The following is a 19320-nucleotide window of genomic DNA, read 5'->3' as shown; positions in this document are numbered from 1 at the left end:
CATGCTTGGAGTTTAGTTATTTGATTACTTTGTTCAGGTTTTATTGACAAGTATAACTGGGTGTCATCCGCATAGCAGTGGAAATTTACCGAGTGTGTCCTGATAATGTTTCCTAGTGGAAGCATATATAATGAGAATAAAATTGGGCCGAGCACAGAGCCCTGTGGAACACCATGGTTAACTTTGGTGCGCACAGATGACTCATCATTAATTTGCACGAATTGGGAGCGATCAGAAAAATAGGATTTAAACCAGTTCAGGGCGGTTCCTTTAATCTAATTAACTGTTCTAGCCTCTGTAATAAAATTTGATGGTCAATTGTGTCGAATGCTGCACTAAGATCTAACAGAATGAGGACAGACACAAATCCCTGATCTGAAGCTATTAGAAGGTCATTAGTGACTTTTGCCAAGGCTGTCTCTGTGCTGTGATTGGCTCTAAACCCCGACTGAAAGTCTTCATATATATTATTTTCCTGGAGAAACTCACACAGCTGATTGGCTACAACTTTTTCAAGGATTTTAGACAGGAAGGGGAGGTTAGATATTGGTCTGTAATTGGCTAAAACCTCTGGGTCTAGGTGGGTTTTTTGAGGAGGGGTTTGATTACAGCTATTTTAAAAGACTGTGGTACATATCCTGATGATAATGACAGATGTATTGTGTTCAGTAACGAACTATCAATTAGGGGCAGAATTTCATTAAGTAATTTTGTAGGAATGGGATCTAAGATACAAGTTGTTGGTTTAGAACATGAGATTAATTTGGTCAGCTGATCAAGTGTGATCAGAGAGAAGCTGTCTAAATAATCGGTAGGATTCTCAGCCGTTACTGAGATTTCTGTTCTTGATGGGGTATTAGTGCCAATTGAGGGCAGGAGATGTTTGATTTGATTTCTAATAGTTAGAATTTTATCATTAAAGAAATTCATAAAGATATTGATATTTAGGGATCAGGAATACTGGGTTATTGTCTGCAAAAAATGTTTTAGGGGTTTAGTTAAACTTGAATATGATTTATTAAGCATTTTATGGCTCCATGCAATGTTAATTCCTTTATTTTTGTCTACTGATCATTTATAAGATGTTCCTGTGCCACACTTCAGACTCTTAACAGCGACACAGAACAAATGACATAATAACATGTTTCCATAATGTAGATGGGCGTTTGGGCTACCCACACTAGGTTTCCCTAAAGATCGAGGAGAGCAAGGTAAAGATGTTGTTTTTTCACTTTAGTAAACTTCGATAAACCAGTATATATCTCATTGAATGAATCACAAACAGCTGTAGTTGCTCTCAGACAGCGTGGCAACCAAGGCAGCTGCCTCCACACAGCGTGGCACCTGCCTTTACAAATCAGTGGCAGTTTCTGTCGCCACCGGAAGTGCTTCTATCTGCCACGATTTTCTTTTTTCTGGCACTTCCGATTCGGTGCGAGTTGTGGTAGGTTGCTCTCACTCCCGCGTACAGAGCAGTCACATCAGTGTTATCACAGTCCGGCACGACGAGGGACGTCACTGACGACCAAGAACAAGGTAAGTGACTCAGCAGGACCTGAAGCAGAACCCCGCTTCAAAATCTGCTTTATTCCACTTTAGACCTCAGTGATAAATAGCACACGCGCGCGTGGAGCGGAGCTAGTGCAATCCTGTGTGTGTGTTTCATCAGCATCACACTGCCAACCTCTCCACATGTCGGCAGCCTGACCCCAACACCTGGTGGTGTACAGCAATAAGGGCGGATTAACAATAGTTCAACAATACAGCTTTTTATCAGAGGTCGATCATCTTTAAAGTTTCTGAACATATCGAAGCAGACTTTTAATCGGTGCTATTTCCACATGGGCACCGGCGGGGGGGGGTGGTGTCTTAATTTCCCTACTGAACAAATTACTCACAAGTTCAAATTAAACAGAACCGGATTCAGATTCTACATGTATGATTTCGCGTGGCTCCCATTCACGATATGTAGCCTGAAATGTGAAATGTCATATTGCGTCAGTTATTTAGTTCTAGCAGTACCATGTGCCAGGTGCCGTTTCAAGCTTTTCTTTCAGCTTGAAAAGCCAAAGTAATGCTGTGTGACCAGGAGCCTCTCACTGGGAGTCTCATGATTTAACTCAGACTCAGAAGCTTGGCACAACTTTACTTGTTTCTGGGAAATGAATGCTCCGCCCTTTTGTGGTCAATCGGGGCAGGGTGACTTTCCCATAGAACAAGCGTAACAAGCTCACCATTGAAATATTCAGTTGACCTGATATTAATGCTTACAGTAGCTCCGAGATTTAATGTCTTTTCATGTTCAATTAGAAAACCAAAATCGGAAATTTAAAAAACAAGTCATTATTTACCATTTACCATTAGTATACCAAAAAACGAATAACGGTTTGTTTTTCGTAGTTTGGATTTTTTTTGCTCAGATCGAAAATAGGAAATGAAAAACGGGTCACGGGCCGAACTTGATTTTGATATTTAATTTGTATGATTTCTGTGAACCGGAAGTCAGATTACTCGGATCAATGAGTCATAAACGAAACGTTGTTAAAACACAATCGCCGCCTCTCTCCCACCGTAGTAGAGTGGCTACAGGCTACAAGCCACTCTCCATCCATATGAGCCTCCGTCTCCACGTACAGCCGGCTGTGAGACGAGTGCGTAGGGACCGTCTACAAAGTGCAGCACCGAAAAGAGATGTTTCAAAAATATTCAATAACTTCACTCTAATACTGTGTGTATGTAACGAAATAATGACTTGTTTTTAAATTTTCCGATTTTGGTTTTCTAATTGAATATGAAAAGAACGAATGATACAGGGACTAAGTTTCCCTGGAATGATTGAATATTCGTATTTTGTTTCATTTTCCTACATGACCAAGAGTAATTTCAAATGTCACAAAGTGTCGCATGTTTTTTCAGTCACACTAAGTGTCAAAATAGGAAATTCAACCACCAGTGGTATAATAATATTGATATCAATAATAATAATAATAATAAATATTATTTAATTATTATTTTGTACACGTGCCGTGCACAGACTAGCGCCACCAAACTTTTTTATGCCTGCGCGGACGCACACATGCAGGTGATGAGTTCCAGTGAGGAAGCTGTGAACACTGCAATCAAACACAACACTGCAGATCATTTTAAATGATAAATCATAAAGGTGTCATTCATTCAATATATGTTAAAAATTAAGTTCAGCAGCCCAGTTTGCTTTAGTAGATGATCACACTGTGTACACCTGGAGACTTTAGCTTGGTTGTCCTCTGTGTAGTGTTTTTTTTTTTTTTTTACACCTGAAGGCCACAACACAAACACAACTTAGTTCCCCCTGGGGACCTGAGTGTGATCAAGCCATCCTTTTTATGAATTATTTTTAATCAGAGAATAGTTTTTTTAAAACCCAGACCTAGGTCCAACCAGCAATTAAGAAATTTTGATGAAGGCGAATGAAGTAAATGTGATTGGCAGATTGAAATGGGACAAACTAAAGTTCTAGATCCGGGCCCGAGTTATCATTTCATGTCATCGAGTATCATTAAACCTCGTATGAATCAACACTGTATCTGCCTGTCTCTCTTTTTTGCAGCTGTGAAATGTGTGGAATCTGGGCCTTGTTTGGCAGTGATGAGTGCCTGTCAGTTCAGTGCACTAGTGCCATGAAGATTGCTCACAGGGGCCCTGATGCCTTCCGCTTTGAGAATGTCAATGGCTTCACCAACTGCTGCTTTGGCTTCCACCGGCTGGCCATTGTGGACCAGCTGTATGGCATGCAACCTTTACGAATCAAGAAGTTTCCTTTCTTGTGGCTCTGCTACAACGGAGAAATTTACAACCATCACACGGTAAGGATACGCAAGCTGCATCCTCAGAGACATTACTTGATGGAAGTTTCAGATACTCTGCCCTTGATAAAATAAGACATCCTCAATTCCTACGTTATACTGTGACACTGTTGAAAGAGTTATACTAATAATCATTGTAATAAAAGAAATTCATATGACCATGGTGTACAGAGAGACAGATTTCTTCCATTGTCTCTCAGTCTTTGTAAACCCCCATTTAACGTAAAACAAATGAATTGGGTTTGAATTCACGTTTTAAAGGAGAAACCCTGTGGGTGTGGCATTAGCCTTCATAAAAAGTTCATCCCCTCAGGCAAATCTCTGAGAACAATCAAAACCCTACTGACAATTGCATGTTTGTTTCAAGCAAGCAGCCAGTTAAAATGCATGCAGACTGGTATGAAAGTTTGAGTTCAGGAAGCAGTTAGTTGGTTATTGTCATAAAAAAAAAAATGTAAATGGTTATTTCATATTTTATTTGAAATATAGAATTTTGACACTCAACTTGCTTTTGTTGACAATATTAGACGAGAGGTTCACATGCTTTTTCCAACCAAGACTGTGAATGTTTAAATGATTTATTCAGTGTGAAAAAGAACAGTCTCATCCAGTGTTACGTTAGAGAGAGATGAATGTTTGCATAAAGAACATGAGAACTTAAATTAAACCCTTGTCTGCTACGTTCTTTCAGCTGAGGAAGCAGTTCGAGTTTGATCATCAGACTAATGTGGACGGTGAGATTTTGCTCCACCTGTATGACCGCTTTGGCATCCAGAAGATGGCTTCTCTGCTGGATGGCGTGTTTGCTTTCGTTCTGCTGGACACTGCCAACAGGAAAGTCTTTTTGGGACGGGATACGTATGGTGTGCGTCCTCTGTTCAAACTCCTCACAGATGATGGATTCCTTGCAGTCTGCTCAGAGGCTAAAGGTAGTGATTTATTACCCCTGTTTTATTGGTCTTTTATACTGTGTGAAAAAGCATTGCTTAACTTGTTGTTATTCTGATCACAGGCCTTACAGACATTACCCATGCAATGGCGACCCCTGCCAACATTGTTCCTTTTCTTCCTGGGCACGTTGAGACCTTTGATTTAAAGCAGAATGGCAAAGTTCACTCTATTCAGATGGAACGGTTTCACTGCTGCACACAGGAGCCTGCACATGCCATGTATGACTCCTTGGAGAGACTACCTACAAGTATGTGATAGTTCATTCTTAACTACTGTTAATTTTAATCATTTGAGAAGCATTTTTTGGCATATTTTAAAACTGATGTCTCCACAGGCTTTGATGAGGAAGCAGTGAAAAGCAACATCAGAACCCTGTTTGAGAGTGCTGTAAGGAAACGTCTTATGGCTCAAAGGAGAATTGGTTGTCTTCTGTCAGGTAATACAAAATTCTGCCATCCCAAGTCTGTATGGAAACTGCTCTAGTGGCTATTTGTCCCATGAAATTAATATATTATAATTTAACTTAAGCCCTCATTAAAAAACTTCTGTAAATCTCATATATAGTAAGTGAATCAAACTAAACCGGGGTGTACTCCTGGAGTCAGACCTGGGAGGGAAGCTCACAGGCAGGCGTCTGGTCGACCCATGTGGCCAGGTCCAGCCCAGTCCAAAAAACCACATGGATCCGCCACCATGTGGATCCACCACCCATGGGGAAGAGCATAGGGGAATGTTGCTGTGTACGCTTGGTAGTAGACAGAGGTGGGAGCCTGGATGTGCTGACCCCTGGCTTCACAGAGGGACAGTACTCTGTCCTTTGCGGACAGTTGCGCAGGGTGATAATGATATATATAATAGTAGTAGTAATAATAATAATAATAATAATAATAATAATAATAATTATTATTATTATTATTATTATTATTATTTCAACTAGAGAGATGACTATGACTATAAGAACAGAGCCTAATGTAGAGTTCACAAATAGTTCACACATGAAATATGAAAATGCCCATTTGTGAAATTGTTCAAACTCAGAATTGAGTAGTGTAGTTCTGCTCACACCTCTGATAGGCTTACTTCACTATTAACATTTTGAATAATTGCAAGTGCACTTGTATGTATAGTGGAAATGTTTGAGAATTTACATAGTAGTACATTAAACGTCAATTAACTGCATATGACTGTGTGTAGTACAGCACTATCTAACCAGGTACTTTAACTGTGCTGCTAGCTATTTATCTAGTAAAATAAAACAACTACCAGCAATGATACCTGTTTAACACAACAATACAATAATTTAAAACAAAAAAACAAGCTTTAATAAGAAGAATAATACTAATAAGAATACTAATAGGCTTCCCACTGTCATATATGATTAGTCTACAAGTGCTCCCAATTGATTTGATTCAATATCAATTCAGGTTAGGATATTTTATTGTACAATACCATTTTTTTCTTGGATATGAAAAGAATTTGTCACAGAAGTTAAGGTGGAAACTGTGAAAGGAAAGCTCTAACTTGGTGCTTTATTGGAAATATTAAAGGGATAGTTCACCCAAACATGAAAATTCCCTAATTATGTGCTCATCACTATGCCGATGGAGGGGTGGTGACCACTTCTTCAAACGTAAAAAAAAGAAAATGCCTCCATATTGCTCCTGTGGTGTCATCCAAGTGTCTGTAAGCAGGACATTCAAATTTGACTCAAAGCGGCATAATTTACACCGTGTTTTTGTCCGTTGTTATCCTCAGCACGGAGCCGTGTTAACGTTTACACACGCACAAAGTTAACATAAATTGAAATATATATAAGAGGTCACCCAACATTGACTTCACAAGCAACTCTTCTGATTGTAGCATTTCCATTTCATTGTTAAAAAGACTTACAGCAAAGTTACTTATAAGATGGAAGAATCTGATGGACTGATGTTTTTTTTTATTGTGTAACACTGTTCAGTATTTTGTTGACATTGACATCACCTGAATTTAGATATTTCTTGGAAAGTGTTAATGATAAAACATTTTGGAATGGCTGTTTCGGTCGATGATCCTCCTTATTGTCTATTCTTCAGGTGGTCTGGACTCCAGTTTAGTCGCTGCTACACTGGTGAAACTGGCCAAAGAGGAGAAGCTGCAGTATCCCATCCAGACGTTTTCAATTGGCTCAGAGGACAGTCCAGATGTCATAGCTGCTCGCAAGGTACATAGAACAGTGTCTGATAAGGAGTGTGTGTGTGGTTGGTTCTCTTGGAAAGAAGAAACTGGAAATTAGATTGTGTTTTGTGCTTATCAGGTTGCAGCTCATATTGGCAGTGAACACCATGAGGTAAACTTCACTGCGGAAGAAGGCATCCAAGCAGTCGAGGAAGTGATCTACCACTTGGAGACATATGACATCACTACAATACGTGCCTCTGTTGGTTAGTGCAAAATGAAATATCACTATGATATAATATGACTTTTGTGGCACTGAAAAACCACAAAAACATAATGTAGTGTAAATGGCTTGCCAAACTGCTATTCGGCCAACTGAAATGATCAACTTGACCATGATGCTGTGTTTTTTGACAATGACAATTTGGAGACTAATATATTTTATGTCCAGCAGTTGTGATTTTTATATAATAGTTCGATGAAATTAGAATAAAAAAAATAATTAAAATTAAATTAAACAGAAAACTGAACACTATAAACTTATACAAATTATAATATGCAGGTCTGTTAAATAACATTGTACGTAGGGGGTTTATGTAGGATATATACCTAGGTTTACTTGCATTACAAATGGTGTTATCTCTTATATATTTTATTTGAGAGCTTGAATATAAGTATTAAGGTATATAAGGTTTTTATTTAACTAGGATGTTACATTGGTAGTTCAATTTTGACTGCCAATTTGCAGTTACACTACATTGCATAGAAAACCCCTTTATTTAGACTGTACTTGAATCCTCCTTCCTGTAGTCCCTCACATTTCGGCTGCTCACAGTGTCTGTTATGCTGAATCGCTGCATTCCTTTTCCTCCTGATTTCACTATTTGAATACCACTGGCTTCCAGTGGAATTACTTTCAAGCCAAAATGTCAGTGGGGGCAACATAAATGTCACTAACTGTGCCATGAAATGATCATATCTGATGATACAAAGTTAGAAACTTCCAATGAAAATAACCACAAGCAATGATAAAGTAACATTACTTAATATCTTTACATTGTGTTACTTCAGTGTCAAAGTGGTGCCTTTAAGTGTCTCCTCAGGTTTCGAGTTTTCTTCCAAGTGATTTTGCTGCTGAGCGTCTCTCCTGACAGAACTACGCAATAATTGTTTCTCTCTGCAGCATTTTTGTGAAGTGGGTTCAAATGTGTTTTGTTTTGTTCTCTTCTTCAGATAGTGTTTGATGTTAGATTTTAACGTTGTATCTCTCCATTTCATTATTTGCTGAGGAGTTTGGAACAGAAACGACTTAATGTGAGCAACAGCTGTAATGTGTAGCCCTTTCAAAACAATCAAAGAATGTAGACACCTTTCAGAGAATCCTGTATGTACCTCAGTAATTTCTCATATCACCTAGCTTTCTATTAAGGTCATCAAGTGTGCCGTCTCATTTTAATGAAATTTCTACTTCTGTGTGTTCCACTTCAGGGATGTACTTGGTTGCAAAATACATCAAGCAGAAGTCAGACAGTGTGGTGATCTTCTCTGGAGAGGGTTCTGATGAGCTGACTCAGGGATACATTTACTTTCACAAGGCAAGTCGTCAGTAACTGAATCAGTCAAACTCAGGTTTTGTTGCAATGATTTGTATGCCTCTGCGCCAGCGAAAGCCAGTGCCCAGAGGCATTATGTGTTTGGGTAGTCCATCCGTCCATGCTCATGAGAATGTCCCAAGATACCTCAAGAACACTTTGATGGAATTCCTTCAAATTTGGTACAAAGATTCACTTGAGCCGTTTTCAGACATGAAGTGCGGGTGAAGTCCGAAGAATTGGGCCTTTGGCACAGTACAAGGCAACAAAATATTTATAGATCTTACCATGCCCTATGATATGAGTGATAATTTACCTCCTTGTTGATACACTTTATGTTTAATTAAGGCAAGGGACAAACAAAATCCCCAAATCCATGAACAGAAAAAACACTGGAAACTAGGAGCTGAGTCGAAAAGGCTAAACTGAAAAAAACATAGAAAACACTAGGGAAACAAAAGACACTGGAAAACATGGATAAGACACAAGAAAGCAAAAGACTGAGGAACCATGATGTGGGGAAAGGCAGTGATGTGAGATATGAGGTGACGACGACTAACTGACAAAGACAAAGGGAAGCACAGAGACTTGTATACACAGGGAAGGCAGGGGGAATTGGACACAGGTGAAACACATGAGGAACAGGTGCAGTCGAACACAGGGGCAGGAAACAGGACAAAGACAGGAAGTCATGTTGGAAACACACGAGGAGCAAATCTTCAAAATAAAACAGGTAACTGAAAACTTAGGGAGAACACAAATCCAATCACAAGGAAAACACGGGTACCAAAATAACAAAATACTCTTTATCTCAAATTAAAGTCTTGAGTCCAGAGTCGTTACAGATGGCTTCAAAAACATTTTTCTTTTTTGCATTGAATGTAGAAGGTGGAGAAGCAGACACATGTATATCTCTGACTGTTCATTTCGGTCTAGTGATTTGATGAAAGTGACACAGATACAGCTATCGAGTTTTTTGTAAGGGTGATTTGGCTGTTAATTCTGAGACGCCAACAGGTAAGTTTCCATCATATGAATGTGAAGGGTTGCAGTATCTTAAACTTTCATAAAGTGTAACTACTGACAGATCTATGTTCCTCCTCCAGGCTCCAACATCCAAAGCAGCAGCAGAGGACAGTGTTCGTCTGTTGAAGGAACTCTACCTGTTTGATGGTCTCCGTGCTGATCGCACCACTGCTGCACATGGGTAGCAACTCTCATTTTAATTTATCACCACTACCATCATCACCTCAAAGAATTACTACTTAGAAAAATTACACAGTCATGCGTTGTTCATTCTCTGCTTGAAAATGTTTTCTCTTTTGTAGGGAGAGAAATCAAAAAGTCAATTAGGGAATTTCCCACCTGTATATTGATTCCAGCACCCAGAAATATTTAGGTTACTAAGTCATGTTTCTTTCTCATTGTGGTTTGGCAACATTTCCAATGTTTTCCTCTGACTACGGAGTCAAATTTGACCAATAACTCCATGGGTGTAGGGCATATATCCTGTACCCATGTGCCCAGCAGTCAACAGCCCACCTCTTTATTTGAAGAGATCATATAATGAGTTAATGACTTTGTAAATGTGTTTTGTCCCAAAGTCTGGAGCTCAGAGTGCCCTTCCTGGACCACAGATTCACAGCATACTACCTCTCCCTGCCTGAGGAGATGAAGATTCCTCGGGTCAGTTGATCTTTGCAGCAATGTGTTGACTGACAAATCACTGTTTTCCTCACTGCAGATGTCTGATGTCCAAAACAGGCACTGATATGAATAATTATTTGTTATAATTGTGTTGTTTGTCCTGTGTAAGCAGCATGGAGTGGAAAAGTACCTTCTGAGGGAGTCCTTCAAAGGTCTCAACTTGATCCCTGAGGAGATCCTGTGGAGGCGTAAGGAAGCCTTCAGTGATGGTATGATGTCAATGAAGAAGTCCTGGTACACCTACCTGCAGGAACACCTACAATCCATGGTATGTGTTAATGTAGGGCCAAGATGGATGATACAGCAGCTCATACTGGTGTTTAATTTCATTCCTTTCATGTAGAGAGAAGAAGAAATATTCAAGTGTAAATCAGTAGTTCTGTATGTAGGAAAAATATGAATGGCCTCCATGATAACAAGTAGTTTACTGTTAAGAATGTATTGCCTTTGTATTTATTGTACATATAGCAGCTTCACCTGTGGATTTTTACAGAGTAGAGAAAACATAACATTTTGATAGCACCACGTGCAGTCAACAGCTGCCTCCAATGTCCACATCCACTCATGGATAAACTTACTCCATGACTTATTCAGGAAATTGCAGTAATGCACTGCAAAGCAAATGCATTGATATGGATACTAAACATGATTATTATATTATATATTATTATTATTATTATGACAACAGAATTGTCACAAAAGAAATGATAACATTAATTATTGAATAATTGTACAACAAAAATAGGCATAAATCAATTTGTTCACAAATCAATGTATTGATCTATAAATAAATAGACAAATTCCAAAGTGATGTATTATTTTATATTTTATTGGGCAATTAACAGAGGAATTGAAAAAACAATTGCACAACATTTAAAAATACATTAATGAATTTTATAACTATTAAATATTTTTAACTATTTGTTAATTGAGTTTTTAAAGGGAAATAACTGGATTCACAAACTGAATTAAGTATACAGATTTTACCCAGGTATTTAAAAGGGAAAATTCCTCCTACTTTTGCAATTAATTGTCGCTGCTGCTTTTTCCTGTTAGCTATATGCAACAGGCACTTTGTAAACAAAATATCTTAAAAATCATTCCCCTTAAAAACCTGTCAATTTTGACGCCGTCTCAGCCATCCACCATCTTACCTCAGTGAGAGTGAGTGCTGCATGTGCGTATTTATGTGTGCATGTGAGCATCCTATAGTTAATCCTAACTAAACTAAATTGAACAACTCATACACAGGGAGTGTGACTTCATTCTCTGGTCAGGAGACCAACTCCACTATATGTTTACATAGAAATCAGATCTTTGCTGCTACATTTATGTTTAAAATGGGGTTTAGAACCTTTTAAGGTACACATAGTAGCTGTTGTTTGTGATCAAAGGGTTTTTATCAGGAGACAGATTTTGTCAAAGCTTCATAGAATGGCATTTTATTTTACTCATGGTGTCTAATCTGATCCGTCTTCTCTCAGGTGAACGACGATCAGATGGAGAAGGCTCACAAGACATTCCCTCACTTGCCTCCATGCAACAAAGAGGCCTACTACTTCAGACAGGTGTTTGAAAAGTCCTATCCAGGTCGGGCTGAGTGGCTCTCCCATTACTGGATGCCTCGCTGGATCAATGCCACTGACCCCTCAGCCCGGACCCTGTCTATCTATAAACCAGATAAAGACCAGTGATGGACGGAAACGGTTTAGTACCTTAGTCTTTCTGTCAGCTTTAGGATGACCTTTTTTATATTCTACATGTACTATTTGTAGCTTTGTTTAATTTAACTTACAAGAACATTTTACTTACCAGGATTTAATTTGGGTAATTTTGCTCATTTTCAGATGTCGCTGTATTTTTGTCATACTCATTTATTTCTTTGGGGACGTGTCATAGCTCAGTCTGAAAGTCACAAGGCTGATGTATGTGCTTCAGCTGCACCCTGTTGTTTTTAGATATCATTTTTTAAAAATCTTTCTTCAACCTGCTACAGGCTCTTTTAAACTTAACTCATTTCTGCTTTCAAAACAGTAACACCTTGAACATCTGCAATGTAGTGAAAACAGCACGTTGGCAGCCTTTGCCATTGGCCTGTTCAGCATTTGCACTGCTGTACACTGAAGTTAAAACTCTATGTAGTAAGGTACGAGAAGAAAGATAGAAGATCTCAGGAAATAGCACAAAAAGAAGCCTTGGGTTGCAGTGAGAGAAGAGAATACTGAGCTGTTAGATTAAAATGAAATACAATCAGTTTGATGATCACAAAATCAGTAGATGTCACCTAAAACATGTCTAGTGTCAATAACATTAATTGAAATATTAAACTGAATATATATATATATATATATATCTTTAAGCAAGATAACAAAGTGATAATATAAAAAGTAAAATAAACAGACGGGTCAGATAAAAAAAAAAGAATTGCTTTCTGGTAGAAGTCGCTTTCAGAAGGATCTTAAAAGATGACACAGACTCAGACAGCCTTATTTCCTCCCAGCTTTGGAATAACTTCATGATTTTTGATCAGGATCTGGTCTGAGGTGGTGAAGTATGAAAAAAAGTTATAATTTTTGCATTTACTCAAATCAGATTGATGTTTCACAAATCTGTTATAAACTAGTCTAGATTTGACAAGTCTGGGAATAGTGCTTTTTAAACAGGAACTGGGCCAATGAGGTGTAGATGGTTTTAGATGGTTTGTATTTTCACAAATAAAATAAAGGTTTCCCACATTTGAAGGTGAATTTAAGACAATTGTGATGCTTTATCTGGAATGTTGAACTTGATTTCACAACAGTAAATGCCTGAACTGTTTGCTCAGCACTGTAATTCAATTCCCCCCATAAGCTTCCCCTTAACTGTCAAATTGACACAATAAAATAACTGATTAACAGTATATGTGTAGTCAATGATGTTCTTAACTTAAATCCATTAGTCATTGCCAGAATTCTGTGTTTTTACAACCGCTCAAGTTTAGTGTTTTAAATGAATAGATGTTGGACTTTTATTGTGTAAATTCTCTAAATCAATAAGTTCAAATGACAGATTGGTAATGCTGGTTGCAGCTTTCTTTCAAACGTCACGTGCGTCTTGTTTTGGTCATGCTTTGTTGATACTGAATGTATCACGTGTCACAGACAGACAGACAGAGTTTTCTGGAGTTATTAGCCAGATTAAATGCTTTCAACAATCTATGTTTTATCTCCCCTCTCCATATTGTGAATAACGCAGAGACCCTGGTCACTGTCTTACTTTTTGACAGCTTGGAAAAATAAATGCACATCAGCAGTAAGAAAGGCCAAAGCAAATTACTATTTGTATTTAATTCCCAAATCTTGTTACAATCCTGGAGGCAGTACACTTGTTTATCTGTAGGTCTTCTCCCCCACTTCCTCCTCTCACCACAGCTGATGAGTGCTCAGATCAGATAGGCCTTTTTGTAGCTTAGCATCTGCTGGGAACCTGTTTGAGGAGCCTCTAACTCCACTATTAACCTTGACACCAAGGTAAGGCCACACCCTTGTTTTTCATTCCAGCCATTCTCTACTGATGATATGGCCAATGTTGTGCTGGCCATAGATCTAAAATCTAAATTCAGTTTGGATGGATAAACTGTATCCCTATCACTAAAGCTTGCCTCTCCATTTGTTGTCGGCTACGTAACGTGCATTTTTACTGGTACATTTCCTAAGGTCTGGAAAACTGCTCATGTAACACCTATGCATAAAGGTGGTGAAACAGATGACCTTAATAATTCAAGGCCTCTTTCTAAATGATCATGCCCGCAGCCCAACAAAACATTTAGAGTCTCTTGTATATGATCAACTTAAGTAATTACTGCACTCCAAATTTGCCCCTTCTCATGAAGTGCTGCACATAGATGCACTGTTTGAATGTGTGTGAATGGGCGAATGGCAATAAACTGTACTGTAAAGCCCTCTGAGTCATCAAGATCAGAAAAGCTCTATGTAAATACAGACCACTTCATTTCTCTCAGTACTAGGCTATCTACTGTCAGGCTTTGAAGAAAGCCACAGCACAGTTACTGCTTCCACTCTACATGACGACATTTCTGCTTTGGACAGAAAGAAACACTGTGCTACTCTTTTTAAACTTCATATTAGTTTGGACTCTGTTGCCAATAAATGGTTTAAGAGTTGTCTCACATTGCCGAGAGTGATGATGATATTACCACCTCTGGGACTCAGTGTATTCATTCTTATTCTGATGACACTCTTTTATACTGTACTGTGTAAGTTGCACTCCAAAATTGTATCTCCATGTAGACAAAACTAAATTTGTCTAAGAGACAAAGTATATGCCTTGGAATCTGGATTGATGAGAAGATAACTTAAGGAAGAATATGTGCTTCTTCTTTAGAAACAAAACATGCTTCCCTCTGCACTGCAGAAAGATGCTTATTTAAGTAACGTTCTTTAAAATGTTTTGAATATGGTGACATTTTATACATGCAAATGTCAGATGCTTCAGCTACAACCCAAAAACTGTTGGACACTCCTAACTATTTAATATTCATAACTGGTGATACCTAAAATACTTATCATTGCAAGTTCTATGTCAAGGCCCTGTGGTGGCAATTTCTATGAATCAAGCACAAAGTCAAACACTTCTTTCTGTAAATTTAATCCAGCATCTGCAGATGGACTCACAGTACACGTCACCTGAATGACATGTACAAATGAGCTAAGAACAGAGAGTAGAGTTGTGTTCTTATAACCCACAGCCCCCTCCCATTGGGTATGTAAAGGTATTTATTCATCTCCTGATGTCTTATCAGGGTGGAAGATATCCTGCATTCACGTCTCTCTGGACGACCCCTAGAGTGAGACCCCAGATGTGAGATCCCAACCATTTGCAAAGAGATACCATAAAGTTAAGGCTTCAAGAGGCCATTAAGTTAAAGTCCTGAAGCAATAATGGTAAACGCTAAAGTTGCATGGTTTAGTTATCTAAACCATGGAAGATTGACCAAATTGTTTATACAATTTGGTCAATCTTCCACATACACGTCTGCTCATGCAATATCACATCCCCTGGTTGGCCCTCTCTCTGTTAGAGGAGAAACACACTGTATTTGATTTATTGGCCCTTATTGGTCTTTTACAGCCTTGCATCTCATTTCTGTCTTTTAATGTGGGCTCCCATTAAACAGGTCAAATGACGGGATTACTTTGCAGGTGATACCTATCAACAAAACCATTACAGTGTAATCAATAACCTAAAAGCATGTCTCTAGGACATAAAAACCTGGATGACCCGCAATTTTCTCTTATTAAACTCAGACAAAACAGAGGTTCTAATACTCTTCCCTAAACACCTTAGAGATACATTATCTAACGATATAGCTGCGCTAGACGACATTGCCCTTGCTTCCAATGAAACAGTCAGGAACTTGGGAGTGATCTTCGACCCTGATTTGTCCTTTAATTCACACTTAAAACAAATTCCTAGGACCGCCTTCTTTCACTTGCGTAATATCTCCAAAATCAGACATGTCCTTTCTCAAAAAGATGCAGAGAAACTAGTCCACGCCTTTGTTGCATCCAGACTTGATTATTGCATTCCTTATTATCAGGCTCCAGCAGTAAGTCGTTAAAGACTCTGCAGCTTGTCCAAATGCAGCACGTGTCCTGACAAGAACCAGGAAAAGAGAGCACATTTCTCCTGTATTAGCTTCACTACACTGGCTTCTGGTTAAATCTAGAATATAATTTAAGATTCTCCTCCTCACCTTCAAGGCCCTTAACAATTGGCACCATTATACAAAGAGCTGATAGTACCATATCACCCACTAGAGCACTGCGCTCCCAGAATTCAGGCTTACTTGTCGTCCCTAAAGTCTCTAAAAGTAGAGGAGGAGCCAGAGCTTTCAGCTATCAAGCTCCTCTCCTGTGGAATCATCTCCCACTTTCAGTTCGGGAGGCAGACACCATCTGTACGTTTAAGAGTAGGCTTAAAACCTTCCTTTACGATAAAGCTTATAGTTAGAGCCGGTCCAGGCTTGTCTTAGACCTGCTCTTAGTTATGCTGCTATAGGTCTAGAAGGTCGGGGGACACATGACACACGGAGCTTCTCTTCCCAGCTTCTCCTTCCTCTTCTCATCCTGAACATCAAAGAAATGAATGTCTCATCAATACATGTTACTGACTTGACTTCTTCCCCGGAGTCCCTTTGCCTTATCGTCCGCAGATCCAGGGCCCCAGCTGTGGCCACATCGTGGATTATGATGGTGGATCGCGAATCAGAGATCGTGATGGCAGATCATGAACGTATTGGAGGATCATATATCGTGTTGGCAGCTGATCACGGATAGTGATGGTGAATCCAGATGTGTGGCAGTGGATCTGATAGTTGTGGCGGATCCTGATCGTGGTGGCTGCTCATCGTGGACTATTATTTTCAACAAGACTGCTTGATATACAATATGCCTACTTACATACCATTACTCCTCATTAACTCCTCAATAAATTTACTTTCCATTACTGTTTCTTCAAATCAATGTTGTAAATACTGTTATTTTGCTGATGTTCTCAGTTACACGTCGCATCTATTTCACTTCTGTCCGTCCTGGGAGAGGGATCCCTCGCATGTGGCTCTCTCTAAAGGTTTCTACGTTCTTTTTCCACTTTGGAAAGTTTTTTTTATTTTTGTTATTCTTGTTGATGGTTAAGGGCAGAGGATGTCACACCTTGTTAAGCCCTATGAATCAAATTGGGATTTGTGAATATGGGCTATACAAATAAATTTGATTGATTGATTGATTAAAAAGCCAAGTGTGTGTAAAGTGAGAAAATAATCTGGCAATTCAAGGACAGCAGAGACACACTGTTTCAGGGTATTCAGACTCTCGCAGACGACAAACCTCCACCACAAACCTGTCACAACCACCTCTCTCTGCTGAACCAACTGAACATCTTCTTTGCACTGAACATCACCACTGCAAAGAAGTCACCAGCTCCCCCCAACGACCATGTTTTGTGTTCTCATCAGCCAGTGTGAAGAAAACACTCTCAAGATCATCACTCACAAGGCGGCTGGACCAGACAACATCCCTGGTTGAGTGCTGAAAGACTGGGCGGAAGAACTGAAGGATGTCCTCGCGGACATTTTCTACACCTCCTTGAGTCAGGCCATTATCCCCTGATGCTTCAAAACCACCACCATCATACCTGTGCCGAAGAGGTCATCCCCATCCAGCTTTAACGACTACCGCCCTGTCACACTGACTCCCACCATCATGAAGTGCTTTGAGAGGCTGGTCATGCATCAAATCCAACCTTCCTCCCAACCTGGAGCCCCGCAAGCACCAATGGTGGAGGTGGCTGGGGGGATGGAAATACTGAGATGATTTACAGACCAAGGACATTCACAGATAAGAACGAATCTACCACTTAATTTCTCCTAAAGTGTTCAGGGGGGTTACCTAATTCTAGGCCTGCCTATAAATGTGTACAACCCATGCCACAGCACATCATTTAAATTTAATTGGCATGCAAGCATAAAAAAAACATCACTCCCTTACGACAGGACACACAATAATTTGTCCTAATACATGAAAACACAGTTTCCACCCGCACAAAAACCTCCCCCTTTTTAAGAGTAGAGGGATATGTCCCTGATCTATAGCCCATACGCCCGTTGTCTTTGGCCGAAATAAATATTCCTACATTCCCATGATCTCAGCTTTCGGCAGGTCAAAAAAACATACTGTCCACAATCACCATTTAGAACAGACACCATCACACCATCCATATGTGACATATTCACTGATGTTATGAAAACATGGGGCAGATCATTTGTTTGAGAAAGAATGGTAAAGAGAAGGTCGGAGTAAAGACAAACTTATTGGTTATATTGGAACAGTGATCACCATGTTGTCTCAGTAGCTCTAACTGACTCACTGGCACAACATTTGTTTAGGGTATCAGATTCTGATCCCCATGTTCCACTAATCAAACCAAGAAGGATGGAAAGATTTGGAACTTTGGACCAAAAGGTGTGATGCGGCTACTGGATGGGAAAGTCATCTGATCCCAATATTGATTTTCACGGAGGTTTAAAGGTGAATCTCAAAAGATTTTCTGCAGTAATAAATGCAATTAGGAGTGTTGAACTCATTCCTGATATAGACTTTATCAATGTCAGGCATACACCGGAAGTTGAGAAATATTTTGATATGATTGATGAAGGATTAAGTTTTGTTGTCAACATCAATGACATTCCTGAGTTGAACAGGTACGGTCATGTTTGTGGGCTGAGCACAAATACAATGAGGGCCTTATGACTGCGTACTATGTCGTACTATGTACTATGTATTGAGTACTTAATATGTTGCCTACTTATATCTTCTGTCGTACCGTATACCTATATGTTCACATATAGGTATCAGAGAGAAACAGCATTTCATCCGGTCTATGTCCTTATATGGCAGAATTGACAATAAAGTTGACTTTGCATTTGTCTTTGATTTTTGTATGTCTGTATAAATAGTTTCTGCTTCAGATCCCTCAGTTGTTGATAGGTGTGCAAGTTCCCCTCTGCAAAATTATTCTAATTATTATTCTGCACAGCTTCAGGTGGTCGTTTTATCTGGTGTAAAAAAATATCTGTCCAGACGGATACGTATCTCACTGACAAAGTATATTTTCATATAAAATATTTCACATTTGAAGTCAAAATAAATTGATCGCCTCCTTTTGAATTTTCAAGAAAACATCATTGCCATGGCAACATCTAGTTCGCCATGAAACAGGAAGCTGTTTGGGATCTAACATGTCTATTCCCTTAGGGCTTTTTGTTATGGGTGTGGTGACCTATATATGCAGATACATATCTCACCGACCGAGTATACTAACTGTGACAACTGCCAACTGCTGTCACTCCAAAGAGACTCCTTGGCATTTTTGCTTACCTGCTGATCAACAAAATACTTTTTCCTCAAGAATTTCAAGATGAAATGGAATTGAAATCGAATTTGTTTCTTTTAATCTTTCGCCTTGCAGAAAAGTGTGCAGACACCAGGTAGGTCAAAAGACATATACAA

The 19320-nt window shown here is 39.1% G+C and overlaps 1 protein-coding gene across 1 annotated transcript; it reads left to right on the top strand.

Annotated features, from left to right (window-relative positions):
- The first annotated feature begins 1414 nt into the window (after window positions 1-1414).
- Window positions 1415-18262, top strand: LOC117771150 (asparagine synthetase [glutamine-hydrolyzing]-like). The gene is made up of 13 exons (XM_034601258.1): window positions 1415-1536; window positions 3590-3845; window positions 4537-4774; window positions 4858-5043; window positions 5131-5232; window positions 6872-6999; window positions 7093-7219; window positions 8442-8548; window positions 9652-9752; window positions 10150-10231; window positions 10365-10520; window positions 11737-12023; window positions 18252-18262. The coding sequence occupies exons 2-12, from the start codon at window positions 3597-3599 to the stop codon at window positions 11944-11946; spliced, it is 1686 nt and encodes a 561-aa protein (XP_034457149.1). The 5' UTR covers window positions 1415-1536; window positions 3590-3596; the 3' UTR covers window positions 11947-12023; window positions 18252-18262.
- Window positions 18263-19320: the final 1058 nt, after the last annotated feature.

The sequence above is a fragment of the Hippoglossus hippoglossus genome, chromosome 11 (assembly GCF_009819705.1).
Source record: "Hippoglossus hippoglossus isolate fHipHip1 chromosome 11, fHipHip1.pri, whole genome shotgun sequence".
NCBI classification, from domain to species: Eukaryota; Metazoa; Chordata; class Actinopteri; order Pleuronectiformes; family Pleuronectidae; genus Hippoglossus; species Hippoglossus hippoglossus.
This window is presented reverse-complemented; position numbering and strand designations above follow the sequence as displayed.